The 27,810-nt window shown below is 43.8% G+C and overlaps 1 protein-coding gene and 1 non-coding gene across 2 annotated transcripts; one reads left to right on the top strand and one right to left on the bottom strand.

Annotated features, from left to right (window-relative positions):
* Positions 1–4,122: 4,122 nt before the first annotated feature.
* On the top strand, positions 4,123–10,985 carry LOC123396317. Its single transcript, XM_045091283.1, is given in 3 exon segments — positions 4,123–4,408; positions 10,457–10,612; positions 10,615–10,985. Coding segments are annotated over 3 exon segments (813 nt in total).
* A 14,654-nt stretch (positions 10,986–25,639) lies between these two features.
* On the bottom strand, positions 25,640–25,778 carry LOC123400547. The gene has a single exon (XR_006610780.1). It is a non-coding gene; the product is annotated as a small nucleolar RNA Z247 (small nucleolar RNA).
* Between the last annotated feature and the right edge of the window lie 2,032 nt (positions 25,779–27,810).

Genomic DNA, 27,810 nt, shown 5'->3' on the forward strand with positions numbered 1-27,810 from the left:
CAAAACATCCAAAGTTCGACAATATAATAGCATGGAACCATCAAAAATTATAGATACGTTGGAGACGTATCACATCACACAATCTGAGATTCATCTATTCAACCAACACATAAAACTTCAAAGAGTGCCCCAAAGTTCCTACCGGAGAATCAAAACGTGTGCCAACCCATATGCATAGGTTCCCGATGTCACGAAACCCGCAAGTCCATCACCAAAACATACATCAAGTACTCAAATGAATATCCCATTGTCACCACAGATAAACACGTGCAAGACATACATCAAGTGTTCTTAAAGACTCAATCCGATAAGATAACTTCAAAGGGGAAACTCAATTCATTACAAGAAGGGAGAGGAGAAGAACATCATAGGATCCAACTATAGTAGAAAAGCCCGCGGTACATCGAGATCATGACATCTCAAGAACACGAGAGAGAGAGAGATCAAACACATAGCTACTGGTACATACCCTCAGCCCCGAGGAAGAACTACTCCCTCCTCGTCATGGAGATCGCCGGGATGATGAAGATGGCCACCGGAGATGGATTCCCCCTCCGGCAGGGTGCCGGAACGGGCTCCCGATTTGTTTTTGGTGGCTATAGAGGCTTGCGGCGGCGGAACTCCCGATCTAGGTTTATTTTTGGAGGTTCTGTATATATAAGACCAGATGGGATCGAGAACAAGTCAGGGGACCCACGAGGGAGTCACGAGCCCCCCAGACGCACCTAGGGGGTGGGCACGCCTCCCAAGCTCGTGGCTTCCTCGGGACTCCTCTCCGGTATCTTTTTCTTCTGGTATTTTTGATATTTTCCATAAAAAATCACGGCGAAAATTTTATTCTGTTTGGACTCCGTTTGATATTCCTATCTGAAGAAGGTCAAAAACAAGGGAAAAACAGGAACTGGCACTGGGCTCTAGGTCAATAGGTTAGTCCCAAAAATAATATAAACTAGCATATTCATGCATATATAACATCCAAAGTTGATAATATAATAGCATGGAACGATCAAAAATTATAGATACGTTGGAGACGTATCAAGGGGCGAGAAGTATATCCATCAACTCGTCATCAGAGAGGAACCGGGCCGCGAAGGAGAACACGATTCAGTTGTTGGAGGAGGAGAGGGCACGGAATGAGGCGGACAACCGGGCCATGTACGATCTCCTTGTGGTAAGTTTCTTTTTCACATTAGCCAAATCATGCATGTAATGTCCGTTTCATTGCTAACTGATATGACCGACCCTTCAAAACCAAATGTGTAGTCTATGTGCCTCCACAATGGTCACACCCCTCCACCGATGCGAGACATTTCTGGGGTTGGAACGGTGAGTATCATTTCAATGGTCATTAGTTCCTAGTATGAACATTTGAGTGTCATCATGCTAACGAGACATTGCAAAATATCTTTGGTGCAAAATAACTCCTGAGTCGCATCGCACACCCCTTCCCCGGGGCAACCTTCTCCAAGTGAACCTGGCCCTAGCAACCCCCATGATTCACATCCTTGATGACGACGACTATAAGTTTTCCCTAGTGTTCTGCGGAATACTTAGCTCATAACTTAGCTTATTATCCTTCTTCTTCTAGTTTTATTCTCCAAGATGACATACTTACCTAATTATCCTCCAAAATGACATAATTAGCTTATTTAGCTCATTTATGACATAATTAGCTTAGTTATGTCAAAAATAGCACAAGAACCTTGGTTAGCTCATAACTTAGTGTATCTTCCTCCAAAATGACATAATAAGCTCAAAACAAGATAAGTAATCATCTTAACATTCTTCTTATTCTTCTCCTTCTTCTTCTTCTCGTCCTCCTTCTTATAGTCTTCTCCTCCTCATCCTTCTTCTTCTAGTTTTATTCTCCAAAATTACATACTTAGCTAATTATCCTCCAAAATGACATAATTAGCTTATTTAGCTCATTTATGACATAATTAGCTTAGTTAGGTCAAAAAATAGCACAAGAACCTTGGTTAGCTCATAACTTAGTGTATCTTCCTCCAAAATGACATAATAAGCTCAAAACAAGAGAAGTAATCATGTTCACCTTCTTCTTCTTCTCCTCCTCCTTCTTCTTCTTCTCCTCCTCCTTCTTCTACTCTTCTCCTCCTCCTCCTCCTCCTTCTTCTAGTTTAATTCTCCAAAATGATATGCTTAGCTAATTATCCTCCAAAATGACATAATTAGCTTATTTAGCTCATGTATGACATAGTTAACTTAGTTAGGTCAAAAATAGCACAAGAGCCTTGGTTAGATCATAACTTAGCATATCTTCCTACAAAATGACATAATAAGCTCAAAACAAGAGAAGTAATCATCTTCACCTGCTTCTTCTCCTTCGTCTCCTCCTTCTTCTAGTCTTCTCCTCCTCCTCCTCCTCCTCCTTCTTCTTCTAGTTTTATTTTCCAAAATGGCATACTTAGCTAACTATCCTCCAAAATGACATAATTAGCTTATTTAGCTCATTTATGACATAATTAGCTTAGTTAGGTCAAAAATAGCACAAGAACCTTGGTTAGCTCATAACTTAGCGTATCTTCCTCCAAAATGACATAATAATCTCAAAACAAGATAAGTAATCATCTTTACCTTCTTCTTCTCCTCGTCTTACTAGTCTTCTCCTCCTCCTCCTCCTTCTTCTTCTAGTTTTATTCTCCAAAATAACATACATAGCTAATTATCCACCAAAGTGACATAATTAGCTTATTTAGCTCATTTATGACATAATTACCTTAGTTAGGTCAAAAATAGCACAAGATCCTTGGTTAGCTCATAACTTAGCGTACCTTCCTCCAAAATGACGTAATAAGCTCAAAACAAGATAAGTAATAATCTTCACCTTCTTCTTCTCCTTCTCCTTCTCCTTCTTATTCTTCTTCTCCTTCTTCTAGTCTTATCCTCCTCCTCCTTCTTCTTTTTCTAGTTTTATTCTCCAAAATGATAGACTTAGCTAATTATCCTTCAAAATGACATAATTAGCTTATTTAGCTCATTTATGACATAATTAGCTTAGTTAGGTCAAAAATAGCACAACAACCTTGGTTTCTTATAACTTAGTGTATCTTCTTCCAAAATGATATAATAAACTCAAAACAAGAGAAGTAATCATCTTCACCTTCTTCTCCTCCTTCTTCTTCTTCTCCTCCTCCATCTTCTAGTTTTCTCCCCTCCTCCTCCTTATTCTTCTAGTTTTATTCTCCAAAATGACATACTTAGCTAATTATCCTACAAAATGACATAATTAGCTTACTTAGATCATTATGACATAATTAGCTTAGTGTGACAGCCCGAGACCGGCCTTCCATAAGATTCCCCTTTTATTTCGTTCTCGTCGTGTGATTCGTTTGTTTGTCGCAGTACTCATCGCATCATGCACATCATCTGCATTGCATCGGCACTCCGTTGCCGCCAGTTTTTTAAAACTTGCATCCGTTATTAGTTGTCGGTTCTCTCCGTGTTCGTCGTTGACCATGTTGAGCCCGACCACACTCGCACGCACCTGCAGCATCGTCGAATCCTTGTTTTTAAAAGTGTGTGTAAAACATTCTCTGATTGGGTTGAAACTTGGCGTACGGTCTTATTTAGATATAGGTAGGTCGCTTGCCAATTTTCGTCGCAATCGGAGTCCATCTCGTACCCGAACGGTCGACCGCTGTGACACCGTCTTCGGTTATTCGTCGGACGTTTTTTGGTATTTTAAATTGTGTTGCCACGTCGCGCTATTTCCCTCTAATCTCCGCCTAAGCCAGTCTACTCGGCCTAACCTAACCCTAGGGCATTTCTGGAGCGTCCGATCGAGATCGGAGGGTCTGAAAACGCCCCATTTGGCAAACCCTAGCTACCCTGTCTATAAACGGAATGGTCTCCCCTTCCATTTTTGTCTCTCCTCTCTCCTCCTCGAAATCCGCGCCGCTCACCAAACCCTAGTCGTCACCTCCTATCTCTCCTCCTCCCCCAGCCGCCGCCAGGACCCGCCGGCCCGAGCCAGGCCCACCCGGGCCCGAAGGGAGCCGCGCTCGCGAGCTCGCTCGAGGCACGCAGCAGCCCGAGCAGCTTCTCCAAGTCGCCCGCCTCCCTGCTCCCTCGCCCCTAGAGCGCGCCGCCACCTGCACCTCGATGTTGCACCCTCCGGCGAAGCCGCACCGCCAGATCCCGCCGGATCCTGTCAGATCCGGCCGGTCTCGCCCGTTTCCGCACGCCGCCGCCTCCGTGCAACCGCCCCGTTGTCGCCTGCGTTCTTCTCCTCATCAGGATCAGGAGGAGTGCCGCGCCGCCCCGTTGACCGCGAGGCTAGAGCGGTTCCTCATGGCCGAGGAGCGCCTCGCCTCGCCCGGACCGCTCCAGCCCTACAGCGCCCCGGCCCGCGTCGCCCCGCGCGGCCCAGCTGGCCAGCAGCGGCCCGGTCGCCCCGATCAACCGCACCGAGCCAGCCCACGCAACCCGAGGCGAGCAGCGACCCCGCCCAGGTCCGCGGCCTAGTACCCTGCCGGCCTAGGTTGCCCTCCTCTCCAGCCGACCTTTCGGCCCGAGGTAAGAACCTCCCCCGCAGCCTTATTTCCCGCCCTAGGCGGCATATAGCTATTTGCGCTCACTCTGTTTTGGCCCATAGGACAGATTCGGCCCATGTAGGTTTTTATACAATTCCTGGGATTTTAGCATTTTCACGATATTGCTATATTTTCAATCGCTTGCAAATATTAAACCTTGTATCGGATCGCGACGTTTTATATATGTAACTTGTGTATTTTTTCGCGTAGATTCATATTTTGCAACTTGCATGCATGTTTGAAGAGGTTTGACCCGCCATATGCCTAGTATTGCGTGTTGTCCAAATAGGGAATTATCCCGTATTTATTTGTGCACGTGTACGGATTGTTCCAACCCCGTAGACAAAATGTTCTAGTTGTTTGGGACCCTTTGCCATGTATTTCATAGTAGTTGTTTGCATATTTTTCATGTAGGTTCCGTCGCTAGTTTGCTATGTCATGTTTAGAACATATTCTCGCATATACGTGTGGCGATACTTTTTATTTTGCAACCCCACATATTATATATGTTTTCGGGGTAGAAAAATCCATAGAATATAACTGTGCATTTAGTCTTAGCTTTTGAGCAAGTTAGTGTGCGTGATATTTTGCCATGTTTCCCTTTTCTTTATTTTGTGTGAATTATTCCGTGCATGATATGAATGAGTTGTCAACTAGAGATATGCCCTTGGATATGTAGGCTAGCCACTGGTAATTTTGGTTGCAATAGAAATCCATGTTTACGTGTTGTTTTCTTGTTCTCAACATGCTAGAAAATAGTGTTGATTTGGAGATGCTGAAGTATTTCTAAGTCTGAAATCTGTTATATTTTGTTGGTGTCTTTCCATGAGTTTTGCTAGTGATCTATAGCTCTTTTGAGGTTCGTGCAATGGAGTTATTTGTAGTCCTTAAAATTCTCGAGCATGCTGTGAATTTTCATGTCATTTGGTGCCCTGTAGCATATAGTTTTGCTGCTGTCAATAGGCATTCAGATCGAAAACTGCACTATCAAAAACTAATATTTTCACTAAGTCCGAAATTGTGTGAGATGCCATCTTGTTGTTTTTGGCAGATTATGACTATTTATTGTGTAGCTTGTAGTTGTTGAACCGTTGCTCCGTTTTGATCGTGTCCTACATGAAACCTGCTTAGAATCTCGTGTACTTTCATATAATGTTGTTGCCTTCTTATTTTGGGATGCTTGTGGCGGACATTGCATACATATTGCATACATTATGTCGTGCATGTGCCGTGGTGAATATCGTGTGTTGATTCTTGTTTCCTGTTTTCTTCGTATCGATAGAGTTCCACAAGCATGTCGGAACGTGAGGATCCGTTCGACTACGTCGGTTCGCCTGCTTCACGGATTCGTTCTTCTTCCAAGCGGGATCTCAGGCAAGATGAAAATTTCCTTAGATACCTTTACTATCATTGCTATGCTAGTTGTATCATTTTCATCGTTACGTCTCGCTGCCTACCACCTGTTAAATATTAGCCTCCCAACATTGCCATGAAAACCTTCAACTTGTTTACAACCTAGCAAACCACTGATTGGCTATGTTACCGCTTGCTAAACCATTTGTTAGCGTTGCTACTTGCAGGTGCAGTTGCTTCCATGTGATAACATGGGTTCCTTGTTATATCACCATATTAATTGCTAGTTAATTTAATGCACCTATATACTTGGTAAAAGGTGGAAGGCTCGGCCTTTCTAGCCTGATATTTTGTTCCACCTTTGCCCCCTTAGTTTCGGCTACCCGTGTTATGTTCCATAATTGAGCGCTCCTAACACGATCGGGGTTGTTATGGGGACCCCCTTGATAATTCGTTTTAGGTTAAAACTGGTCTGGCAAGGCCCAACTTTGGTACTACATTTGCCTAATAACTAATGAACCGCATAGAGAGTAATTAACTCCAGGAAATTTAATCAACCCCCGGGCCAGTGCTCCTCATGAGTGTTGGTCCAAAATGAGCGATGTCCGGCACCCCCTAGTCACCCAGGGTTTAGCCAACCCGACGTCTAGCTCATCTGTCGTGTCCTGAGAACGAGATACGCGGCTCCTATCGGGATTGTCGACACGTCGGGCAGCCTTGCTGGATTAGTTTTACCTTTGACGAAATATCTTGTGCATCGGGATTCCGGTGAAACTTTGGGTAATCTTAGAGTTGAGGTTTTCCACTAAGGAGTCCGACGAGATCGTGAGTTTCGTGATCGAGGATTTCTATGCGGCTTGTGGTAATTTGTGATGGACTAGTTGGAGCACCCCTGCAGGGTTAAATCTTTCGGAAAGCCGTGCCCGTGGTTATGTGGCAACATGGAAACTTTGTTTAACATCCGGTTCTAGATAACTTGAAGTTAACTTAATTAAAGTATGCCAACTGAGTGCGTAACCGTGACTTTCTCTTTCGCGAGTTCCTTCTCCGATCGAGGACACAGTGGGGTTATGTTTGACGTAAGTAAGTGTTCAGGATTATTCATTTGATCATCAGTAGTCTACGTCCGCTATGTGTTTAGATCATCCCCCTCTTTATTCTTGTACTCGCAAGTTAGTCACTAAATATATGCTTAGTCGCTTGTTGTAGCCTCATCACTTAACCCTACCTCACCCATTAAGCTTTGCTAGTCTTGATACCTTTGGAAATGAGATTGCTGAGTCCCCTATGGCTCGTAGATTACTACAACACCAGTTGCAGGTACAGGTAAAGGGTTACTTGACGCGAACGCGTTGATTGTTCATTTGGAGTTTCTCTTCTTCTTCTTCTTCATGGATCTAGGATGGGTTCCAGGCCGGCAGCCTGGGATAGCAAGGATGGACGTCGTTCTTTTCTCGTTTGTTTTCTTTCGTAGTCGGACCCTGCTCTTCTTCATGATGTTTATGTATTGTACTGATGTGACTCTGATGTAGCTTGTGGCGAGTGTAAGCCAATTCCATATACTCTTCTATTCAACACATGTACTTGTAATGATATCCATTCTTGCGAAACAACGAGATGCGCTTCTATCCCTGTCGAGGCCCTTGCGCCAAAATAAGGATATGATCACATCTTGGCCGTTACACTTAGTTAGGTCAAAAATAGCACAAGAACCTTGGTTAGCTCATAACTTAGCGTATCTTCCTCCAAAATGACGTAATAAGCTCAAAACAAGATAAGTAATCATCTTCACCTTCTTCTTCTACTTCTCCTCCTTCTCCTCCTTCTTCTCCTTCTTCTCCTCCTCCTCCTCCTTCTAGTTTTCTTCTTCTTCTTCTTCTAGTTTTCTTCTTCTTCTTCTTCTTCTTCTTCTTCTTTTTCTTCTTCTTCTTCTAGTTTTCTTCTTCTTCTAGTTTTCTTCAACTTCTTATTCTTCTTCTAACTTTCTTATTTTCATTTTCCATATTTGATTCACTTCATGGAACGTGACATTCATGGAAGCCAGCACTGATGGGCTGCTACTTTTTACTTTCTGTTTCGATTTGTATTGATAAATAGTGTGAAACTATGTGTATGTATGGAGATAATATAAGTTTGTGTATGTATGATGATTGAAACTATGTGTATTTAGCTAGCTTATTTGTTGTTTTGCTCTTATATGATGTTCGATACATGGCCTATATGTTGCTTATATGATATGTGTATTTTGAAACTTTATGTGGGTGTTAAGAATTATATATATCATATGTGTATTTTTAAAATGCAGGAAAATATCTAAAAGCAAACAAAATAGTGGCAATCCTGGTGTGCCAGCGGTGTGCCAGCGGACGGCAAAGGGCTTTGCCATCTGCTAGCGGATAGCAAAGGTGTCACAGGTCACCCACATGTGCAACCTGGGGCAACCGGCTGGACAATATGGTAACTTTGTCGTTCATGGCAGACGACAAAGGGGCAACCACGCTGATGGCAAAGGAGGCTGCTCGACACATAGCAAAGATGGGGCGCCTGGGGTGACACCTGGCAGACGGCAAAGCCTGCCATGCCGGCACACGGCAAAGCGTACCACACTGGCACATGACAAAGCCCTCCACAAAAAGCAGACGACAAAGCCAGCCACAAAAAGCAGACGACAAAGGCCACAGAAAAGCAGATGCCAAGGCCACAAAAAGCAGATGGCAAAGGTGGTACGCCGCCTGACGACAAAGGTGGCCACAAAAAGCACACGGAGTAGGTGCGTGTGGAATGTCGTCTATTTGCCATCGACGGCGGAAGGCAAAGGCCTTTACCGTCCGCTGCCTAGAATCATACGGCAAAGAAGGCCCTTTATTGGCGCAAGCAACCGTAGAAGTTTTGCCGACTGCCGGCGGACGGAAAAGGCCTTTGCCGTCGATGGAGCAGCCCTTTGTCGTCTGCCATGGTAGATGGCAAAGAAGCGGATTCCTGTAGTGTGTGCATAGTCCCCATATGATATATTACTTGTGCGAAAAATATTTTCCTACTCATAAGAAACAAGCTACCTTGCATGAAATATTTAGCTTTGTGCAAACTAAAGAAGAGAATCTCCCTCAAGCTTGGGGAGGCTTATCCAATTACTTAATGCTTTGCCTAATCATCCTCTGAATAAAAATCAAATACTTGATATGTTTTATAAGAGGATGCCTTAATATCCCTTAGATTTCCTTATGGTCCCCGCTGTCACGGGACGGTAGGACAAAAGATGTCATGCAAGTCCTTACTATAGGCATGTGTGGCTACGTACGGAATACATGCCTACATTATATTCATGAATTGGTGCTAGTTCTGTGTCGCTCTAGGTTGTGACTATTGCATGATGAATGTCATCCAACATACTTATCCATCGCTAAATACAATGCCTACGCTTTTCTCATATTGATATTGCTAAGTACCTGATGTTGTTACTACTGTTACAAACTGCTAGTGCTCTTAATACTATTCCTACCATTACCACACTATCAAAACTATGAAACACTTGTGCTACTAAACACATTGTCGCAGAAAGATATATCAGGTGTGGTAGAATTGACAACTCAACTGCTAAGTCTAATAAATATTCTTTGGCTCCCCTTGTGTCAAATAAATAAATTTGGGTGAAATACTACCCTCTAAGACTATTGTCATCCCCTATAGTTGTGGGTTATCAGCGAGCTAGTGATGTTGCTATTGGCTGCCACACTACTGCTAATAAACTGAACCGCATGCCAACTACCAATGCTACTGCTAGGCATCTACCTATAAGGTATTTCCTTGTAGTGTATGGAGAGTGAGGATGCAACCCCTCTCGAGTCACACCCAAACACATATCATTTCACCACTTTTATCCAACTTCCAGGAAATTAAACACTTATATCCTTAGGGCATCTCCAACGGCAACCCGTAAATTTCCCTCCAAAATTATCCGCGGACAGGGGAGGACCATTCCGTGGACAAGTATGTGGGATGATGCCACCTAACTGTAGCCGCTACATTTCAACCCACATTTAAACAAATCGGGCAAAATTCATGCAAACCAACTGATATTCATCAAAGTCCGGATACAAAATAACAAAAATCAACCGTATTTAGCATGCAAATTAAGTCTAGTACAATAATGCCTCAATTCGAATAGATCCCGTTTGTCGAACATGTTTTTCATCAATTGATCATGTCATTCCATGTATACCCCCCTTCAACTTCACCAAAAGATGTGTGCATGATACTTTTGATCTGCGTTGGGTTTTTCGTAAAGAGGAATGGGTTATCGCGGCATAGTGTGGGTAAGTATTTCCCTATGTTATGAAACCAAGGTTTATCTATACCTACTAATAAAGCACGTATCGCTTCTATCACCCATTGCTGGCTGTTTTGTAAAGAAGTCCCTCTTCTTCTGGGTATTCAACCCGCCGTCCAGATTTAAGTGACTAAACAGGAAAAAGTTCTTATAAAAAGAACATCTCGTTTTGGAGTATTCCACCCGAGATCCTTCTCTTAAGATAAGGTTTCTTTTTTTGTAGGGGCGGTGCGGTGCGCCGGGTGCCTCCAGCACCCGTCCGCCGCCGCCGCCACCACCAAGGCGCGGGACAAGGCCAAGGGCGCACGCAAGTTGCGCGCCGCCGACGTCGCCCTCAACCACCGCCTCGTCTCCTAGCGCGTCGGCAGCGGCGCCGGGCCACCGCCACGGGCGGGTACAACTACAGGGGCGCCTCCGCATCCGGCGTGCTTGCCCACCTCGCCGACGGCAACAGCTCGCATGCCGAGGTCGAGGAGGAGGACGATGCTGATCTCGAAGTCGCCGCCCCGAGGGGGATCTCTGACATGTACGGCCTCATCATCGGCCTCCAGGCTGCGCCCGGAGGCCAAGAAGACGACCCAGACGGCACGGCGGCAGCGGCGGACACCGACAAAATCGAGGACCAGGATGCTGAAATTACCGAAGATGTCGACGAGGATGAGGGGGACAACAACGCCGGGTTCTGCGTGGTGCGGGGCATCACCATCGCGCTCGAGTTCTCCGACGGGGAGGAGGAGTGGATCGTGGTCTGATCCGAACTCATCTCATTCGTTTGCAAATAAGACGGCGTGCAACAGAGGTCAGCCGCTCACATCTCTCTACCTCTACTGCTGCTGCGCGGTTCCCTTCAAATCTACATCTGCATCTGCTCTGCTCTCGTTAATTCATCGCGCCCATGTGTGTAAAATTAAGAAAAAAAGACAAACTGAAGAAAGAAGATACATACTGAGGGGCTAAAGAGTAAACTGAAGAATGACAAGAAATATTGGTGGACTGTCATGTTAGTTCAAAACTAACTACTAACTTTAGCTATGGATCAGTACAGATAATTAGGGGCAACAAAATAGCTACAGAAAGTTGGAAGAGAAAAAGTTTGTAGAGCTAGAGGTAGCTTGCCTCGTTGATTGGTAATCTGAGTACATTTTATGAAGAAGATTGTTGTGTGCTAAGTTGGTTTCTTTTATATAAATGGAGTCGAGGAGCGCCTTTCTGATTGTCTAAAATAAATTTTATGAAGAATAGGCAGAAAAACAGATATAGATCTATGCAACACAATGGAGAGATGGATGACAGAGAACATCACATGAAGATATAATTCTTAGCTCAAACACAAATTTTATTATGACATTTTCTCGTAAGCATAGCATCACTTAGTAAGAGAAAATATAAATATACAGATGCAAATTTTACTTTCCTAAGAAGAAATAAAGATTTTACTAGCGGAAACAGTGTCTCAAAGAAATAATAGTAGTGTATAATGACATGCAACATTTTGTAATCATTCACCGTGGTGGTCTTCTGAAAAAAGCTAGAGCTCTGCTTTTTTGAAAACCTGACCACCTCAAGCATCTGGTTCCGGTAAAAATTCAGATAAACATACAGATATGTCCACTTCTAGCATAGCACTTGATTTGAATCGATGAGAACACACATAGCTGGCTACTCCACATTCAAAGAGCCCATGTACGGAGCAGCTCCCTACCGATTTCCTGAAACCCCTGCTGTCCACACAAACTACTGCCCAACACAGACCTCAATTGTGCCGACTACAACAGATCCAAACCGGCTTAAATTCTTTCAAAAAATCAGTGTGCGGAGACTACTTGCTGACGTCGGTCGGCCCCTCCCATCCATCTCCATCTCTCTCTCTCTCACCCAACCAGCACCTCTCCCCTCTCCTCTAGGTCGGGAACGCAGTCGAAACTGAAGAAGTGACATACACATATGCACAAAGGAAAATCCAAAAAGAAAAGACCCCCAGGCCCCAGCCCTCTCCAACCCCCCACCCAGGTTGGTCATTTGAGAAAACCATGAAACCCACAATCCATTAAAAACCATGAACAAACAACCCCAAACTGAAAAGACAGATGCTTTCAGAATTTCTTGTTGATATGTGCGACTCCAGATCTAAGGGCTCCAAAATTTGACTGGGCACGAAATCAAAATCAATCGATTGAAATTTAGCAAAAATGATAAAATAAACCATACAGTTCAGCAACTGCAAACTGAGCCTAAGTATTTCTAAAGAAATGGTCGGGCAGTTCAAAATGGTTGCCCCTTGGAAAGCTACAAAATTATCAGTCACCACTAGCGACGAAAACTATCACCTGAAACATTCACCACAACAGGTAGCTGCCCTATCTGGGACAGCAAGACAGAGATCTCATGTGTCGTGAGACCCATCCATTCCTCCGACTTGCCTGCTTCGCTCACCAGAATTGAGATCATGGACTCGAGCGCTTTCACCCTCTCATATGATCTGCCATGATCAGGAGATATCAAAACGCCACATGGCTTTCCTGCCCCAAGTACGAAAGGGTTTGCAAGCAACCTGTGATCTCGCAAGTTTTCCACCTCACGCTTGTGTCCATAGTTGGAAATCAGAAAAGCGTTATTTGTCACAAAATAGAAAAGACCAAGGCTGCATTTGTAAATCCTCCAGCCAATGCAAGGTTCTCAACATTGATCTTATAAACTTAGCAGAATAGGCCATTTGATATGTTATAATTGTCATTGTAATATCATTATTATTAAAAAGTAATCAAATTTTTATGTAAGCAATACATTATATTTTAAAATTTTAAAAGAAACTCCTTCCGTCCAAAAATAGACGTCTTACATTTAACATTATAATTGACATTTATTAAAACTAATGCCGCATAATGGCAAAACAAGTAGGTTCTGCACTTTTTTCTAGCCCGACGCAACGCACGGGCATTTGTACTAGTCAAACCAATAGGAATATCAACCACAACCGTATTCAGCGTCTGCACACAAAAGAACAAACAACTTGCACCCAACGCGGGCAAGAGGGTTCTCAATCCCCTTGTACTTTTTATGTGCAAGCGAGTGAGGTATGTAGATAGTTATAAAACACAAAATAAAATAAAAGAAACTAAATGGCAGTAAGGTATTCAAGGTTTTGTAGGTATGTTGTGAATAGAACCGGGGGCCATAGTTTTCCCTAATGGCATCTCTCATGAAAAATAGCATACAGTGGGTAAACAAATTACTATTGGGCAATTGACAGAAAAGAAGATAGTTATGCGATATTCACGACAATGAGCATGTGTATATAGGCATCACATCCATAAATAAATGGGCTCGCTCCTGCCTGCACCTTGATACTCATGATCTGCGTTGGGTTTTCCGTGAAGATGAATGGGTAATCGCAGCACAAAATGTGTAAGTATTTCCCTCAGTTATGAAATCAAGGTTTATCGAATGAATAGGAGTATCAATCCACAACCATCTTCAGCGGCTGCACACAAAAGAACAAACAACTTGCACCCAACGCGGGCAAGAGGGTTGTCAATCCCGTTGGTCTCGTTATTTGCAAGCAAATGAGGTGCGTAGATAATTGTAAAATGCAAAATAAAATAAAATAAAATAAATGGCAGCAAGGTGGTGGAGGTTTTAGCTATATGTTGTGAATAAACCCGGGGGGCATAGCTTTCCCGAGTGGCATCTGTCATGAAAATAAGCATACGGTGGGTAAACAAATTATTGTTGGGCAATTGATGGAACAGCGAATAGTTATGCGATTTTCACGGTAATGACCATGTAAATATAGGCATCACATCCATAAATAAATAGATCAACTCCTTCCTGCACCTATACTTCAGGAGTGCTTCTATGCTTGACTCTTTATGTATTAAGTTCATGACGAACGAAGTAATACTTGGAGTAAGATGTCATGATGTAGACAAAGTAAACTCAACTAACATGAATAAATCTCATCGTTTTACCCTTAGTAGCAGCAACACAAAGACGCAACTTGTCCCCTTCTATCACTGGGATATAGAAACTCGCTAGGTTGAACCTACTACAACACACCTCTCTCGTCGAAGAAATAGCAATCTTGTTGGCCAAACTATCTCAATAGACTCGAGAGAATTACGAAGCTATCATAATCATACACATAAGTATCATATTATATATATATATATATCAGAGGAGACTCAAATATTTATCATGAATAATCTAAACATAAACCCATAATTCATTGGATCCCAACAAACGCACCGTACAAAAGAGTTACATCACATATGGATCAAAGCGAAGATGTGGTGGTCATTGTATTGAAGATCAAAGAAAGAGAGAGATATACCATCTAGGTACTGCTATGGACCGGTAGGTGATACGTCTCCAACGTATCGACTTTTCCAAACTCTTTTGCCCATGTTTTGGACTATAATTTGCATGATTTAAATGGAACTAACCTGGACTGACGTTGTTTTCAGCAGAATTGCCTTGGTGTTATTTTTGTGCAGAAATCAAAGTTCTCCAAACGTCCAGAAAATTTACGGGGAGAAATTTTGGAAAATATCAAAAATACATGCGCTAGGATCCACCTCAGGGGGTGGGCCAGTGGGCCACAAGCCCCTACACCGCCACCACCCCCCTTGTGGTGGTGGGCAGGCTTGTGGGGCCCACAGGCACCTGCCGCCCCCAACTCCAGCTCTATAAGTTGTCTTTCGTCCCAAAAAATAAAAATAGAAGTTTTCATCGCGTTTTCGAGACGGAGGCGCCGCCACCACCTGTTCTTCATCTGGAGGGCAGATCTGGAGTCCGTCTTGGGCTCCGGAGAGGGGAAATCGTCGCCATCGTCATCATCAACCTTCTTCCCTCTCCAATTCCATGAAGCTCTTTGTCGTTCGTGAGTAATCTATTCGTAGGCTCGTTGGGCGGTGATGAGTAGGATGAGATCTATCATGTAATCGAGTTAGTTTTGATGGGGATTGATCCCTAGTATCCACTATGTTCTGAGATTTGATGTTGCTACTACTTTGCCATGCTTAATGCTTGCCACTAGGGCCCGAGTGCCATGATTTCAGATCTGAAATTATTATGTTATCACAAATATATGTGTGTTTTAGATCCGATCTTGCAAGTTGTAGTTACCTACTATGTGTTATGATCCGGCAACCCCGGAGTGACAATAACCGGAACCACTCCCGGTGATGACCATAGTTTGAGGAGTTCATGTGTTCACCAAGTGCTAATGCGTTGGTCTGGTTCTTTATTAAAAGGAGAACCTTAATATCCCGTAGTTTCCTTTTGGACCCCGCTGCCACGGGAGGGATGGACAATAGATGTCATGCAAGTTCTTTTCCCTAAGCACGTATGACGACACACGGAATGCATGCCTACATCACATTGACGAACGGGAGCTAGCCACTTATCTCTCCGTGTTATAGCTGTTGCATGATGAATATCATCGAAACAAATCACGGACCCATTGCCTACGAGTTTGTCCTACTGTTGCATCCAAACAAATCACCGACCCATTGCCTACGAGTTTGTCCTACTGTTGCATCCAAACAAATCACCGCCCCATTGCCTATGAGTTTGTCCTACTGTTACTACTGTTGTTACTTGTCTTGCGCTGCTGCTGCTACTACTATTGCTACTGTTGTTACTTGTCTTGCTCTACTGCTACTACTGTTGCTACTGCTGTTACTTGTCTTGCTCTGCTGCTATTGTTGCTACTACTATCGCTTGCTACTGTTGTCACTACTGTTGTTCCTTGCCACTGTTATTGCTCATTACACTGCTACTACATGTTACATTGTTGATTCGCCTGACCGTTGATGGGAATTGACAACTTCCCTCAACGCGGCAACGGAAGCGCCATTGATACAATCGTTAGGAATAGTCTGCTGTCAACAGATCGTTTCTGACACCGTTGTTATCATACTACTTTGTTGTTACTACTGTGCTTGCAGATACTAATCTTTCAGGTGTGGTTGAATCTGAAAAATTCAGCTGCTAATACTTGAGAGTATACTCTCACCTCCTAAGGCTTATCTACAAATTGGGTCGAATACTCTACCCTCGAAAACTGCTGCGAACCCACGCGTTGGTGGGCCATCAACAACGTTCTTCCAGTTTCATTGCCGGGGAGTGCTAGCAGCATTCTTCTGGTGCCTTTGCACGAGAAGGTTCGTTGTCATAAGCATTCGTCTAGCTAACGTCAGAGATTGGAGGATCAGTCCTTTTCTGGAGCCATTGCCAGGCAAGCACAGCTGACGTCAGCATTTTTCTGGCGTCGTTGCCGGGGAGGTATTGCTATATTCTCTGAGTCACTTGGGATTTATATCTGCTGATCACTATGAAGAATCTGAAGGATCCGAAGACCAAAGTTTTGCCCTCAACTACGAGGGGAGGTAAGGAATTGCCATCTAGCTCTTCACTTGATTCACCTTCAGTTATGAGTAAGTTTGCGACATCACCTCCTGCTAGAAATGTTGATATGTCGCCTGTGCTTGATGATGCTTGTGATACTGCTAGAGATGCTATGCTTGATATTATGCATGATGATGTTGTGCTTGATACTATGCTTGATACTGCTAGAGATGCTATGCTTGATACTGCTTTGCCTGATGATGCTAGAGATGCTACTATGCCTGATGATGCTATGCTTGATACTCCTTTGCCTGATGTTTCACTGAGAGCGTTCCTTGATGCTCATATTGCTAGAGTTACTGCCAATGCTCGTGATGCTTCTGATACTGCTAATGCTACTGAGATAGAACCTGCTTTTTCTCCTGTTAGATCTAGCTCTCCTAGATATGAATTGCTTGTTATACATGAGGGTTACGTTATGGAGGGAGAGATAGCTGAGGATTTTCTTGCGTGTAAGGATGCCTATGACGCTGAGAAATTAGTTCTCAAGTGGAAAGAAAAATCTCGGGAAGTTAGGATGAAAAATGATCCGAAGTTTGCCACTTCGCCTATCTTTGTCACCAATAAGGATTATGTATTCTCTGTCGACCATGAGATAATCTCTCTAGTCGAATATGATCCTTTTCACGGTTATGAGTCTGAGACGGTCATAGCCCATCTTGCCAAACTATCCGAAATAGCCCACCTTTTCACTAATGAGGAGAACATCCGCCACTACTATATCCATAAGTTGTTTCCTTTCTCTCTAAAGGATGATGCTAAAGCCTGGTTCACCTCTCTTGCTCCTGGATGTGTGCGTAGTCCCCAGGAGATGGTCTATTACTTTTGTGAGAAATATTTCCCTGCCCATAAGAAGCAAGCTGCCTTGCAGGAAATATACAACTTTGCTCAATTCCAAGAAGAGAGTCTTCCACAAGCTTGGGGGCGGCTCGTCCAGCTACAGAATGCTTTGCCTTATCACCCTCTTAAGAAGAACGAGATACTTGATATCCTCTATAATGGACTTACCGATGCCTCTAGAGACCACCTAGATAGTTGTGTCGGTTGTGCTTTTAGGGAACGAATTGTAGAACAAGCTGAGACCCTGCTGAATAACCTCTTGATCAACGATAATGCTTGGACTATTCCCGAACCACCTCCTAATCCAACTCCCAAGAAAAGAGGTATTCTATTCCTCAGTCTCAAAGATATGCAAGAAGCCAAGAAATCTATGCAAGAGAAAGGCATTAGATCTGAAGATGTCAAAAATCTACCACCTATCGAAGAGATCCACGGTCTCGATAACCCGATACAGGTAGTAGAAGTGAATTCTTTGCGTAGATTTGACGAGAGTGATATTCCTTTTGATAAACCTGCTAGCCTATGCTTTGATGAATTTGACAACTTTGTTGCCAAACAACAGAGTTTCAATGATTATGTTAGCAGACATTTGGAACAAAGTGCTCGTATGCTTAGCCATCTAAGTGCTTGTGTAGACAGAAATGTCAATGCTCTGAAGCTTCTGAGTAAACATGCCTCTATGATTACTACTCAGGTAGAACAAGTACTTAAAGCTCAGAATGACATGCTCAATGAATTAAATGACAACTCTGTCAGAGTCATTACTAGAGGAGGCAAAATGACTGAGGAACCTTTGTATCTTGAAGGTCATCCTAAGAGAATTGATCAAGATTCTCAAGGAATCAATGCTGATACACCTAGTCATCCTAAGGAGAAGAAGAAGGATGATAGAAACCTGCACGCTAGTTAACCGAATAATGTCACACATGAAGAACCTAATGATATCTCTGCGTCTGATGCAGAAACACAATCAGGTGATGAACATGAACCTGGTGACAATATGGACATTGATGTTCATAATAATGCTCAACCTAGCCATGATGAGGATGTGGAGATTGAACCTACGGTTAATCCTGGTAATCCACAACCTAAGAGATACGACAAGAATGACTTTACTGCTAGGAAGCATGGTAAAGAAAGAGAGCCATGGGTTTAGAGACCTATGCCCTTTCCTCCTAAGCCATCCAAGAAAAAGGATGATGAGGATTTTGGGCGCTTCGTTGAGATGATAAGACCTGTCTTTCTGCAGATGCGGTTAACTAATATGCTCAAGATTTCTCTATATGCCAAGTACATGAAAGATTCGTGACTAATAAATGGAAGATACCAGATCTTGAGGTCTCCACCATGCTTGCCAATTACACTTTTAAAGGTGGAACTCCTAAGAAACTTGGTGATCCCGGAGTGCCCACTATACCTTGCTCCATTAAAGGAAACTACATAAGAACTACCTTATGTGACCTTGGAGCCGGTGTTAGTGTTATGCCGCTTTCTCTTTATTGTAGACTTGAGTTGGATAAGTTGACACCCACTGAAATTTCTCTGCAAATGGCCGACAAATCAACTGCTTTCCCTATCGGCGTTTGCGAGGATGTGCCTGTTGTGGTTGCTAATACCACTATCTTAACAGACTTTGTTATCTTGGATATTCCCGAGGACGATGCCATGGCTATCATCCTCGGAAGACCCTTTTTAAACACTGCAGGGGCAGTTATAGATTGCAACAAAGGCAATGTCACTTTCCAAGTCAATGGTAATGAGCACACAGTGCACTTCCGAAGAAATGATATCAAGTACATTGCATCAATGCTATCGAAAAGACTTCATCGATTCTCATTGGGAGCTTTGAATGCCCTATTCCTCGTGTCAAGATGAAGTATGATTTGCTAGTTGGGGAGATTCATATCCCCATTGAGGTGACTTAGTTGCTATTAGAATATTCTCCATTCTCTCTTGCGATTCGAGAAGGTTTTTTCATAAGGACTTGATCAATCCCATTGACGGATTTCTTTCGATGACCATGAAACGGACGAATCAAAGAGTCACATACCTCTGTTTTGAGTCTTCATTTTCTTTTGCTTAGAAGAAAAATGATAGAATTAGTTTAGCTTTTCCTGTTTTCTGTTTTAGCGTCCTCGAGAAAAATACCTCGAAAATAAAAGTTCTCCGTCGGTCCTGAAAATTTAGTATGATTTTTTCTGGAATTTTTTAAAATTTCTAGGCCTGAGAGCTGGTCAGGGGGCCTGACCAGTGGGCCACAAGCCCCCCCCCACCGCCACCTACCCCCTGGTGGCGGGGTGCTAGCTTGTGGGCCCCATAGGCACCCCCTCCACTCACTCCAGCTCTCAGCCTCTTCTTCCACCTCTAGAAAAAATTGTTTCGCAGCTCAAACCCGTGTTCTTGCTCATTTGGCTGTGATTTTCGATCTCCTTGCTCAAAGCACCATTCTCCGAACTGTTTTGGGGAAATTACTCCTTGGTAAGTGACTCCTCCATTGGTCCAATTAGTTTTTGCTCTAGTGCTTTATCCTTCGCGAATTCTTGCTACCTTGGTGACCCTGTTCTTGAGCTATAAAAGTTGATTTTAGCTGGTCCCAAGTAGTTTTAGCGCGTGATACGGTCTCTAGGCACTAGTAGGAGTAGTTGCTACCAGGTATGGTTGGTCCTCATTCACTTTTCTCTTGAACTTCAAAAATTTCAGCAAAAGGAAATTATGTTCAGGAGGAAGTTTCATGGTGGTTCCTCAAGTAAGAAGGGTCCCAGCCTCTCTTTTCTGGAGCCCAAACCTTTTCAACTAAGGGACGCACCGGTGCAACCATGTGAATGGCCTTCCGATGAGTTCATGATCGAAGCAGGCTTCAAGGATGAGTTTGATGCACTTGTCCGCAATGCCGGGTTAGAAGAATTCCTTTCAGATAAATGTGAACAGTATGCTATGCTCACTGCCTCTTTCGTGCGTAGATTTAAATTTTTAGCTGGCCATGAGTCATCCATACTATTTGATCTGTACGATAAATCCTATGCCGTGGGTCCGGAGGATTTCAATAGGATTTGCAAGATACCCGATGGAGGTAGTGTTATTGATCCTCCTAAGTCTTCGGTCAGAGACTTTGTCTCTAATATAACTGTTGGAGAAACCAGAGATATCACGCAAGCCACCATAGGAAGTATCCATTTCCCTGCCTTGCACTACCTTGCCCTCTTCATAGGTAGGTGCATTAACGGCAAGGGTGCACATTGTCACCTATGCGCTTCCGGCCTTAGTATCCTTAAGAGTGCAGTAACAGGTGACAGGAGCTTCAATATGAGAGCTATTATAGCAAGGAGGCTGAATAAAAATGCCAGTGAGGGGGATTTCTTTGGCGGAGTTTTTCTACATGCTTAGCAAATTTTCTGGGAGTATCCATCCGTCCAGAAGACCCTCCTCTCCGTACAGCCTACCTTGATCGTGTCGCTCTAACACGCTACCAGTTCCTTGAGAGAGATCATGGATCTCTTCTATACCGCTTGATATTTAACCGGCAGCGTGTTTTCCATATTACCCTTCCCGCTCCTGCTTTCTTTGACTTTCGGGTTAAACGAAGATACTACATAACCATAGGAGAGGCACAGGAGTATGAGAGGGAGACGACTGCTTCTCGACTTCGCGAGACAGCTATTCAGGCAGTGACTGCAGCACTCCCGTATAACACCCATTATGACTTTGGGTTTCGCCAGGATCATCCATGGGAGTAGACCAAGCTAGGCCAAAAGCCTAAGCTTGGGGGAGTACGTGTTCTCGCCGACTTTACATTCATGCTTATGATTTCACTTTGTTAGCCGGTGTTTACACTTTGCCACTGTATTATCCATACTAGTTTCTTTTTGTTTTCTTGTTTTGTGTCCTTTTGAGAAAACCAAAAATATTTTTCTTTCTTGTTTTGATTGTTGGGAGCTTTCTCGTGTAAATAGTTTTCTTTTTCTTTGTGTCAAGGTAGAAGATATTGGTTACGATGCTTATTGGTTCTTACATGCTTACCTGCTTAGCTTTCATAGAGCCATATTATTTTGTCTTCTCCTTTGTGTTTGCCTGCAGATTCAGCTTAGTCCAATGCGCTTATTATCGTTTTGATCGTTCGATCTTGCAAATGAAAGGCAACAATGATGATATATGATGAAGTGACTGAGACTGAAAAGCTGGTATGAACTCTATCTATTTTGTTTTTGTAAATATGAGTAGCTTGTCGACCCAAATTTAGCTTTGTTGTGAGAGAACCATGTTTCCAATGACAATTTAGAGATCATAGTTTCTGATGCCATGCTTATTTAGCTGAGAGCTTATAATGGTTTGTCTTGATTGCCAACATAGATTTTGAGATGACTATGATGTAGTATGATAGGATGGTATTCTCCTTTGAATGTTTCAAGTGGCTTGACTTGGCGCATGTTCATGCATGTAGTTGAAACAAAATCAACATAGCTAGCCTCTATGATGTTCGTGTTCATGGTGATTCATATCCTGCTCATGCTTGCATTCAATGTTAGTCAAACTCATTGCATCTTGATGACTGTTGTCGCTCTCTAGTTGGTCGCTTCCCAGTCTTTTGCTAGCCTTCACTTGTACTAAGCGGGAATGATGCTTGTGCATCCACTTCCATAAACCCAAAAGTTTTTCCATGAGAGTCCACCATACCTACCTATTTGCGGTATCTACCTGCCGTTCCAAGTAAATTTGCATGTGCCACTCTCTAAACCTTCAAGAAATAATATGTTTTGCATGCCCGAACCGCTCATGTGGTGACAGAGGGCTATCGGTATCTTCCATGCTAGGAGTGTTATCCTCGACATGTGTTTATTCACAGTCATTCACGAGAAAGGGGCCGGTATTTGGGATGCCCAGTTCCATGCTTAAATCGAAAACATAACTATAAAACAAGACTCCCCCGGATTGATGTTAGTATGGACGGTACCCGAGGATTCGGCTAGCCGTGGAGTGTGATTGATTGGGGGTGGGGGAGTTAAAACTTTACTTTTCTATTTGGGAACCGCCTATAGCATGAGTAGCATGGAAGATATTGAGAACTCTTGGTCATTGCGTTGACAATGAAAGCATGCCACCCAAAATTATTATCTCTGTTTTCAAAGCTTGAGCTCTGGCACCTCTGCAAATCAATGCTTGCCTCTGCAAAGGGCCTGTCTATTTATTTTCCTGTTGAGTCATCCTCCTCTTATATAAGCACCAATAAGAGAGCACCTCTGTCATTTTTATGCTTTGCTTTAGATTGATATTGAGTATGACTATGACTGGATCTTCGTTGCTATGAATTACAATGTTTAGTCAGCCCTTGATCTTTGAAAGTGCTCTGCATTTATGTTTTGCGGTCTCAGAAAGAGCTAGCGAGATACCACCTATTCATATTGCTTCATGCTTGTTTTAATTGAAGTGTTGGTATTTGAAACTCATTATTATTTGCTCGTTAGCTGATTATGCCATTGATATTAGTTTACCGTGAGACCTTTGTGTCATTTGCTTATGTGGTTAACTTGTGATCTTGCTGAAATTCTGGTTATGAGTTAGACATAGTTGCAACAACAAGATCAAACAGAGTTTGTCAAAGTTTGTCTTTCTCTCTCAGTTTGTCAACTGAGTTGCTTGAGGACAAGCAAGGTTATAAGCTTGGGGGAGTTGATACGTCTCCAACGTATCTACTTTTCCAAACTCTTTTGCCCTTGTTTTGGACTATAATTTGCATGATTTGAATGGAACTAACCTGGACTGACGTTGTTTTCAGCAGAATTGCCTTGGTATTATTTTTGTGCAGAAATCAAAGTTCTCCAAACGTCCCGAAAATTTACGGGGAGCAGTTTTGGAAAATATCAAAAATACCTGCGCCAGGATCCACCTCAGGGGGTGGACCAGTGGGCCACAAGCCCCTGCTCCGCCACCACCCCCTGGTGGCGGTGGGCAGGCTTGTGGGGCCCACAGGCACCTGCCGCCCCCAACTCCAGCTCTATAAGTTGTCTTTCGTCCCGAAAAAAATAAAAAGAGAAGTTTTCGTCGCGTTTTCAATACGGAGGCGCCGCCACCACCTGTTCTTCATCTGGAGGGCAGATCTGGAGTCCGTCTTGGGCTCCGGAGAGGGGAAATCGTCGCCATCGTCATCATCAACCTTCTTCCCTCTCCAATTCCATGAAGCTCTTCGTCGTTCGTGAGTAATCTATTCGTAGGCTCGCTGGGCGGTGATGAGTAGGATGAGATCTATCATGTAATCGAGTTAGTTTTGATGGGGATTGATCCCTAGTATCCACTATGTTCTGAGATTTGATGTTGCTACTACTTTGCCATGCTTAATGCTTGTCACTAGGGCCGAGTGCCATGATTTCAGATCTGAAATTATTATGTTTTCACCAATATATGTGTGTTTTAGATCCGATCTTGCAAGTTGTAGTTACCTACTATGTGTTATGATCCGGCAACCCCGGAGTGACAATAACCGGAACCACTCCCGGTGATGACCATAGTTTGAGGAGTTCATGTGTTCACCAAGTGCTAATGCGTTGGTCTGGTTCTTTATTAAAAGGAGAACCTTAATATCCCGTAGTTTCCTTTTGGACCCCGCTGCCACGGGAGGGATGGACAATAGATGTCATGCAAGTTCTTTTCCCTAAGCACGTATGACGACACACGGAATGCATGCCTACATCACATTGACGAACGGGAGCTAGCCACTTATCTCTCCGTGTTATAGCTATTGCACGATGAATATCATCGAAACAAATCACGGACCCATTGCCTACGAGTTTGTCCTACTGTTGCATCCAAACAAATCACCGACCCATTGCCTACGAGTTTGTCCTACTGTTGCATCCAAACAAATCACCGACCCATTGCCTACGAGTTTGTCCTACTGTTACTACTGTTATTACTTGTCTTGCTCTGCTGCTGCTACTACTGTTGCTACTGTTGTTACTTGTCTTGCTCTGCTGCTACTATTGTTGCTACTGCTGTTACTTGTCTTGCTCTGCTGCTACTGTTGCTACTACTATCGCTTGCTACTGTTGCTACTTGCTACTGCTGTCACTACTGTTATTCCTTGCCACTGCTATTGCTCGTTACACTGCTACTACCTGTTACACTGTTGATTCGCCTGACCGTTGACGGGAATTGACAACTTTCGTCAACGCGGAAACGGAAGCGCCATTGATACAATCGTTAGGAATAGTCTGCTGTCAACAGATCGTTTCTGACCCCGTTGTTATCATACTACTTTGCTGTTACTCCTGTGCTTGCAGATACTAATCTTTCAGGTGTGGTTGAATCTGACAAATTCAGCTGCTAATACTTGAGAGTATACTCTCACCTCCTAAGGCTTATCTACAAATTGGGTCGAATACTCTACCCTCGAAAACTGCTGCGAACCCACGTGCTGGTGGGCCATCAACAACGTTCTTCCAGTTTCATTGCCGGGGAGTGCTAGCAGCATTCTTCTGGTGTCGTTGCAGGAGAAGGTTCGTTGTCATAAGCATTCATCTAGCTAACGCCAGAGATTGCAGGATCAACCCTTTTCTGGAGCCATTGCCAGGGAAGCACAGCTGACGTCGGTAGGTATGTGATGAACTACTCACACATCATCATGAGGGCAGCAAGGTGGATGAAGAAGCCCTCCATGATCGATTCCCGTGCGACAAAGTACCAAAATGGAGCTCTAGAGGCCTTCCGTCGGAACAGAGACTTGCGGCATGATACTTGTCACGGATGGTGAGCTTCTCGTTCTCCGCATACCAATTTGTGTCTATCTCGTAGGAGCTTGTTGTTGCGGACGCGCCCACCTTCTCTTCTGGAAGGTAGTCCTCCGTGAACCGGTACCAACACTCCATAGCGATGTGTCCTGGCTTGTTGCAGATCTGTCATTGGGCCCGGTTGTCATTGCGGAAGCCACCACCATGTGGTCCTGGTACTCCTGGTCCGCAAGATGCCCCTCCCCCCTGTTGGTGTTGTAGGAGGAAGGGGCATTATCGTTGGTATAGTCGCGACTTAATTTGGCCAAGATTGCCACATCCACCACCTCATCCATGGGATGTCCCACATCCACTCTGGCGTCCACACCCACGTGTTGCAGCATTCACGGATGATTTGAAGCCACCATTGCTGCCAGAGCCTTGGAACAATTCCACCCGCTGATCAAAGTTTGCCATCTGCGAGTATAAAGCATCAAGAGTGATGGGCTCAGTGCGTGCATCAAGGGCAGATACCAGAGGGTCTTAGTCAAGGTCGAGGTCAGCTAGGATGAAGGAGATAAGTTCCTTGTCTTGCATGGGTTGTGAAGCAAGCCGCAAGCTCATCACCGCATCCGGGCAAAGTAGGCAGGAACGAATAGAGTTCCCTTCTGTGCATTGGTCAGGGCGATGCGCATGTTGATGCGAGAGCGGGACTGCGAAGAGAACATGTTCTTCAATGGAGTCCAAGGCGAGTGTGTTGTCTCGACCGACACAATCTGCGTGAGGACCTCCTTGGAGACAGAGTTCAGCATATATACGAGCACGTGCTAATCTTGGATGATCCAGATCGCGTGAGGTGGGTTGGGGCGCTCGTGGGCTTGCCCTCCTTGTCGGTGGTGGTGATGAACTTCTCTCGTACGGGCATGGATCCATCAAGGTATTCATAGAGAGAGGCGGCTCGGATCTGGTGAAGGAATTGAGTCTTCAACAGAAGGTAATTTTCACGAGTTAATTTATCGGTGATTTCGCTGGTGAGGAGGTTGACAGGGGCTTGGGATGAGGAGGCCATGGCTGTGGAAGGAAAGCTAGATGTATTTAAGAAGGATGGCTCCTATACCATGTAAATTGGGAAGCGTACCAACGTACCTAGGTAGGCTCCAGAGTTTATATAGGATCTGAATAGCCCATGATCACGACATTCACAAGTAAAAAACTTTGAGTACAAGATGGTAAGAGGACAACTTCGAACCTAAACAAACTACACAAGTTTGTTTTAGCTTTATCTCTAGCTTAAACCGATTGTTACAATGATATCTAGTTGAGTCTAGATTATTCTTAACATAGCTCATCCTATTCGAGCAGGCGGCGATCGATTCCGGCGACCAATGGCCTTTTCCGGTGTGCGGTGATGAATTCCAACGAGTTGGTTCCGGCAATTTCCGTGGCAGCGTGATTGCTCCGACAATGTTTGACCGGTATACGAGAGACGAACGGCCTTCGAGTCTATAAATATAAGTGTTTCGGGTGTGGATTTTTTATGCCCTTTAAAAAATTACGGGTTGGACCACTTTTACGATATCTGTTCTCGACACTTTTTTCTATCGAAACCTTAAAACACAAAAATTATAAAGGTGTGACCACTTTTAGGCCTTGTTTGGTACTAGTGTTTTTGAGGAGATTGGTGGGGATAATCCCCCAAGGGATTGGGTGAAACCCCAACCTTCACCCAATCCCTTCAAATCCCCATTTATCCCCAATACACTAGGTAGGGGTAGTGTATTGGGTATTGAGAAAAATGCACTATAATTTGGGGATTTGAGGGGAAATGTGGGGATGAAAGATGTCAAATACACTAGAACCAAATGGTGTTATGGGATATGTGGGGATTGAGGGGTTTGACCGGAATAATCCCTATAAATTCCCTAAAATACACTAGTACCAAACAATGCCTTAGACCCTGTTCGGCTCTGGTGTTTTCTCACACCAAATACGCTTGGGGATTGGAGGGGATTTGGTGATCCCCTCCCCTCCACCAAATCCCCTCAATTCCCCAATAATCCCCCACCCCAGACCTTGTTTGGTACTAAAGTTTTCAGATAACTGCTGATAAGGTTTAAAACTAATATATCTAACCAGAAGGTGCATCATCAAAAAAATAAAATAGCAGACACCAAATGACATAACTTAGCAGACATCAAGGGGCATAAAATAACTGCTGATATGGTTTGGAACAGACACCAAATGACATAAAATAGCAGACATCAAGGGGCATCATCAAAGATCCGAGGTCGACAATTTATTGAAAATCATGTCATCATCAATAGCAAACTGACTCCTCGGAGAAATGAAACATTCCATTTGTGCAACAAGTAGGCATTGAAAATAGAAAGCGACTCCCAAATAAGGTCAACCTAGTTTGCTTTATTTTACATGACATAAGATCAGCAGGAGGCTCAAAACGAGTGCTGGTAAAATGCCAGTTTATGAGATGAACCACTTTCTGGCAGATCTAAGGGGCTAACATCGACTGCGCTTTTCTTCATTGGGTGCTTGTTGCCAGTGCAACGATCTCATAGGTGCAGGCTGCGGAACAAAACAAAACAAACAGCAGTCAGTGTAACTGTTAAGTAGA

The sequence above is a fragment of the Hordeum vulgare genome, chromosome 5H (genome assembly GCF_904849725.1).
Source record: "Hordeum vulgare subsp. vulgare chromosome 5H, MorexV3_pseudomolecules_assembly, whole genome shotgun sequence".
Classification (NCBI taxonomy): domain Eukaryota; kingdom Viridiplantae; phylum Streptophyta; class Magnoliopsida; order Poales; family Poaceae; genus Hordeum; species Hordeum vulgare.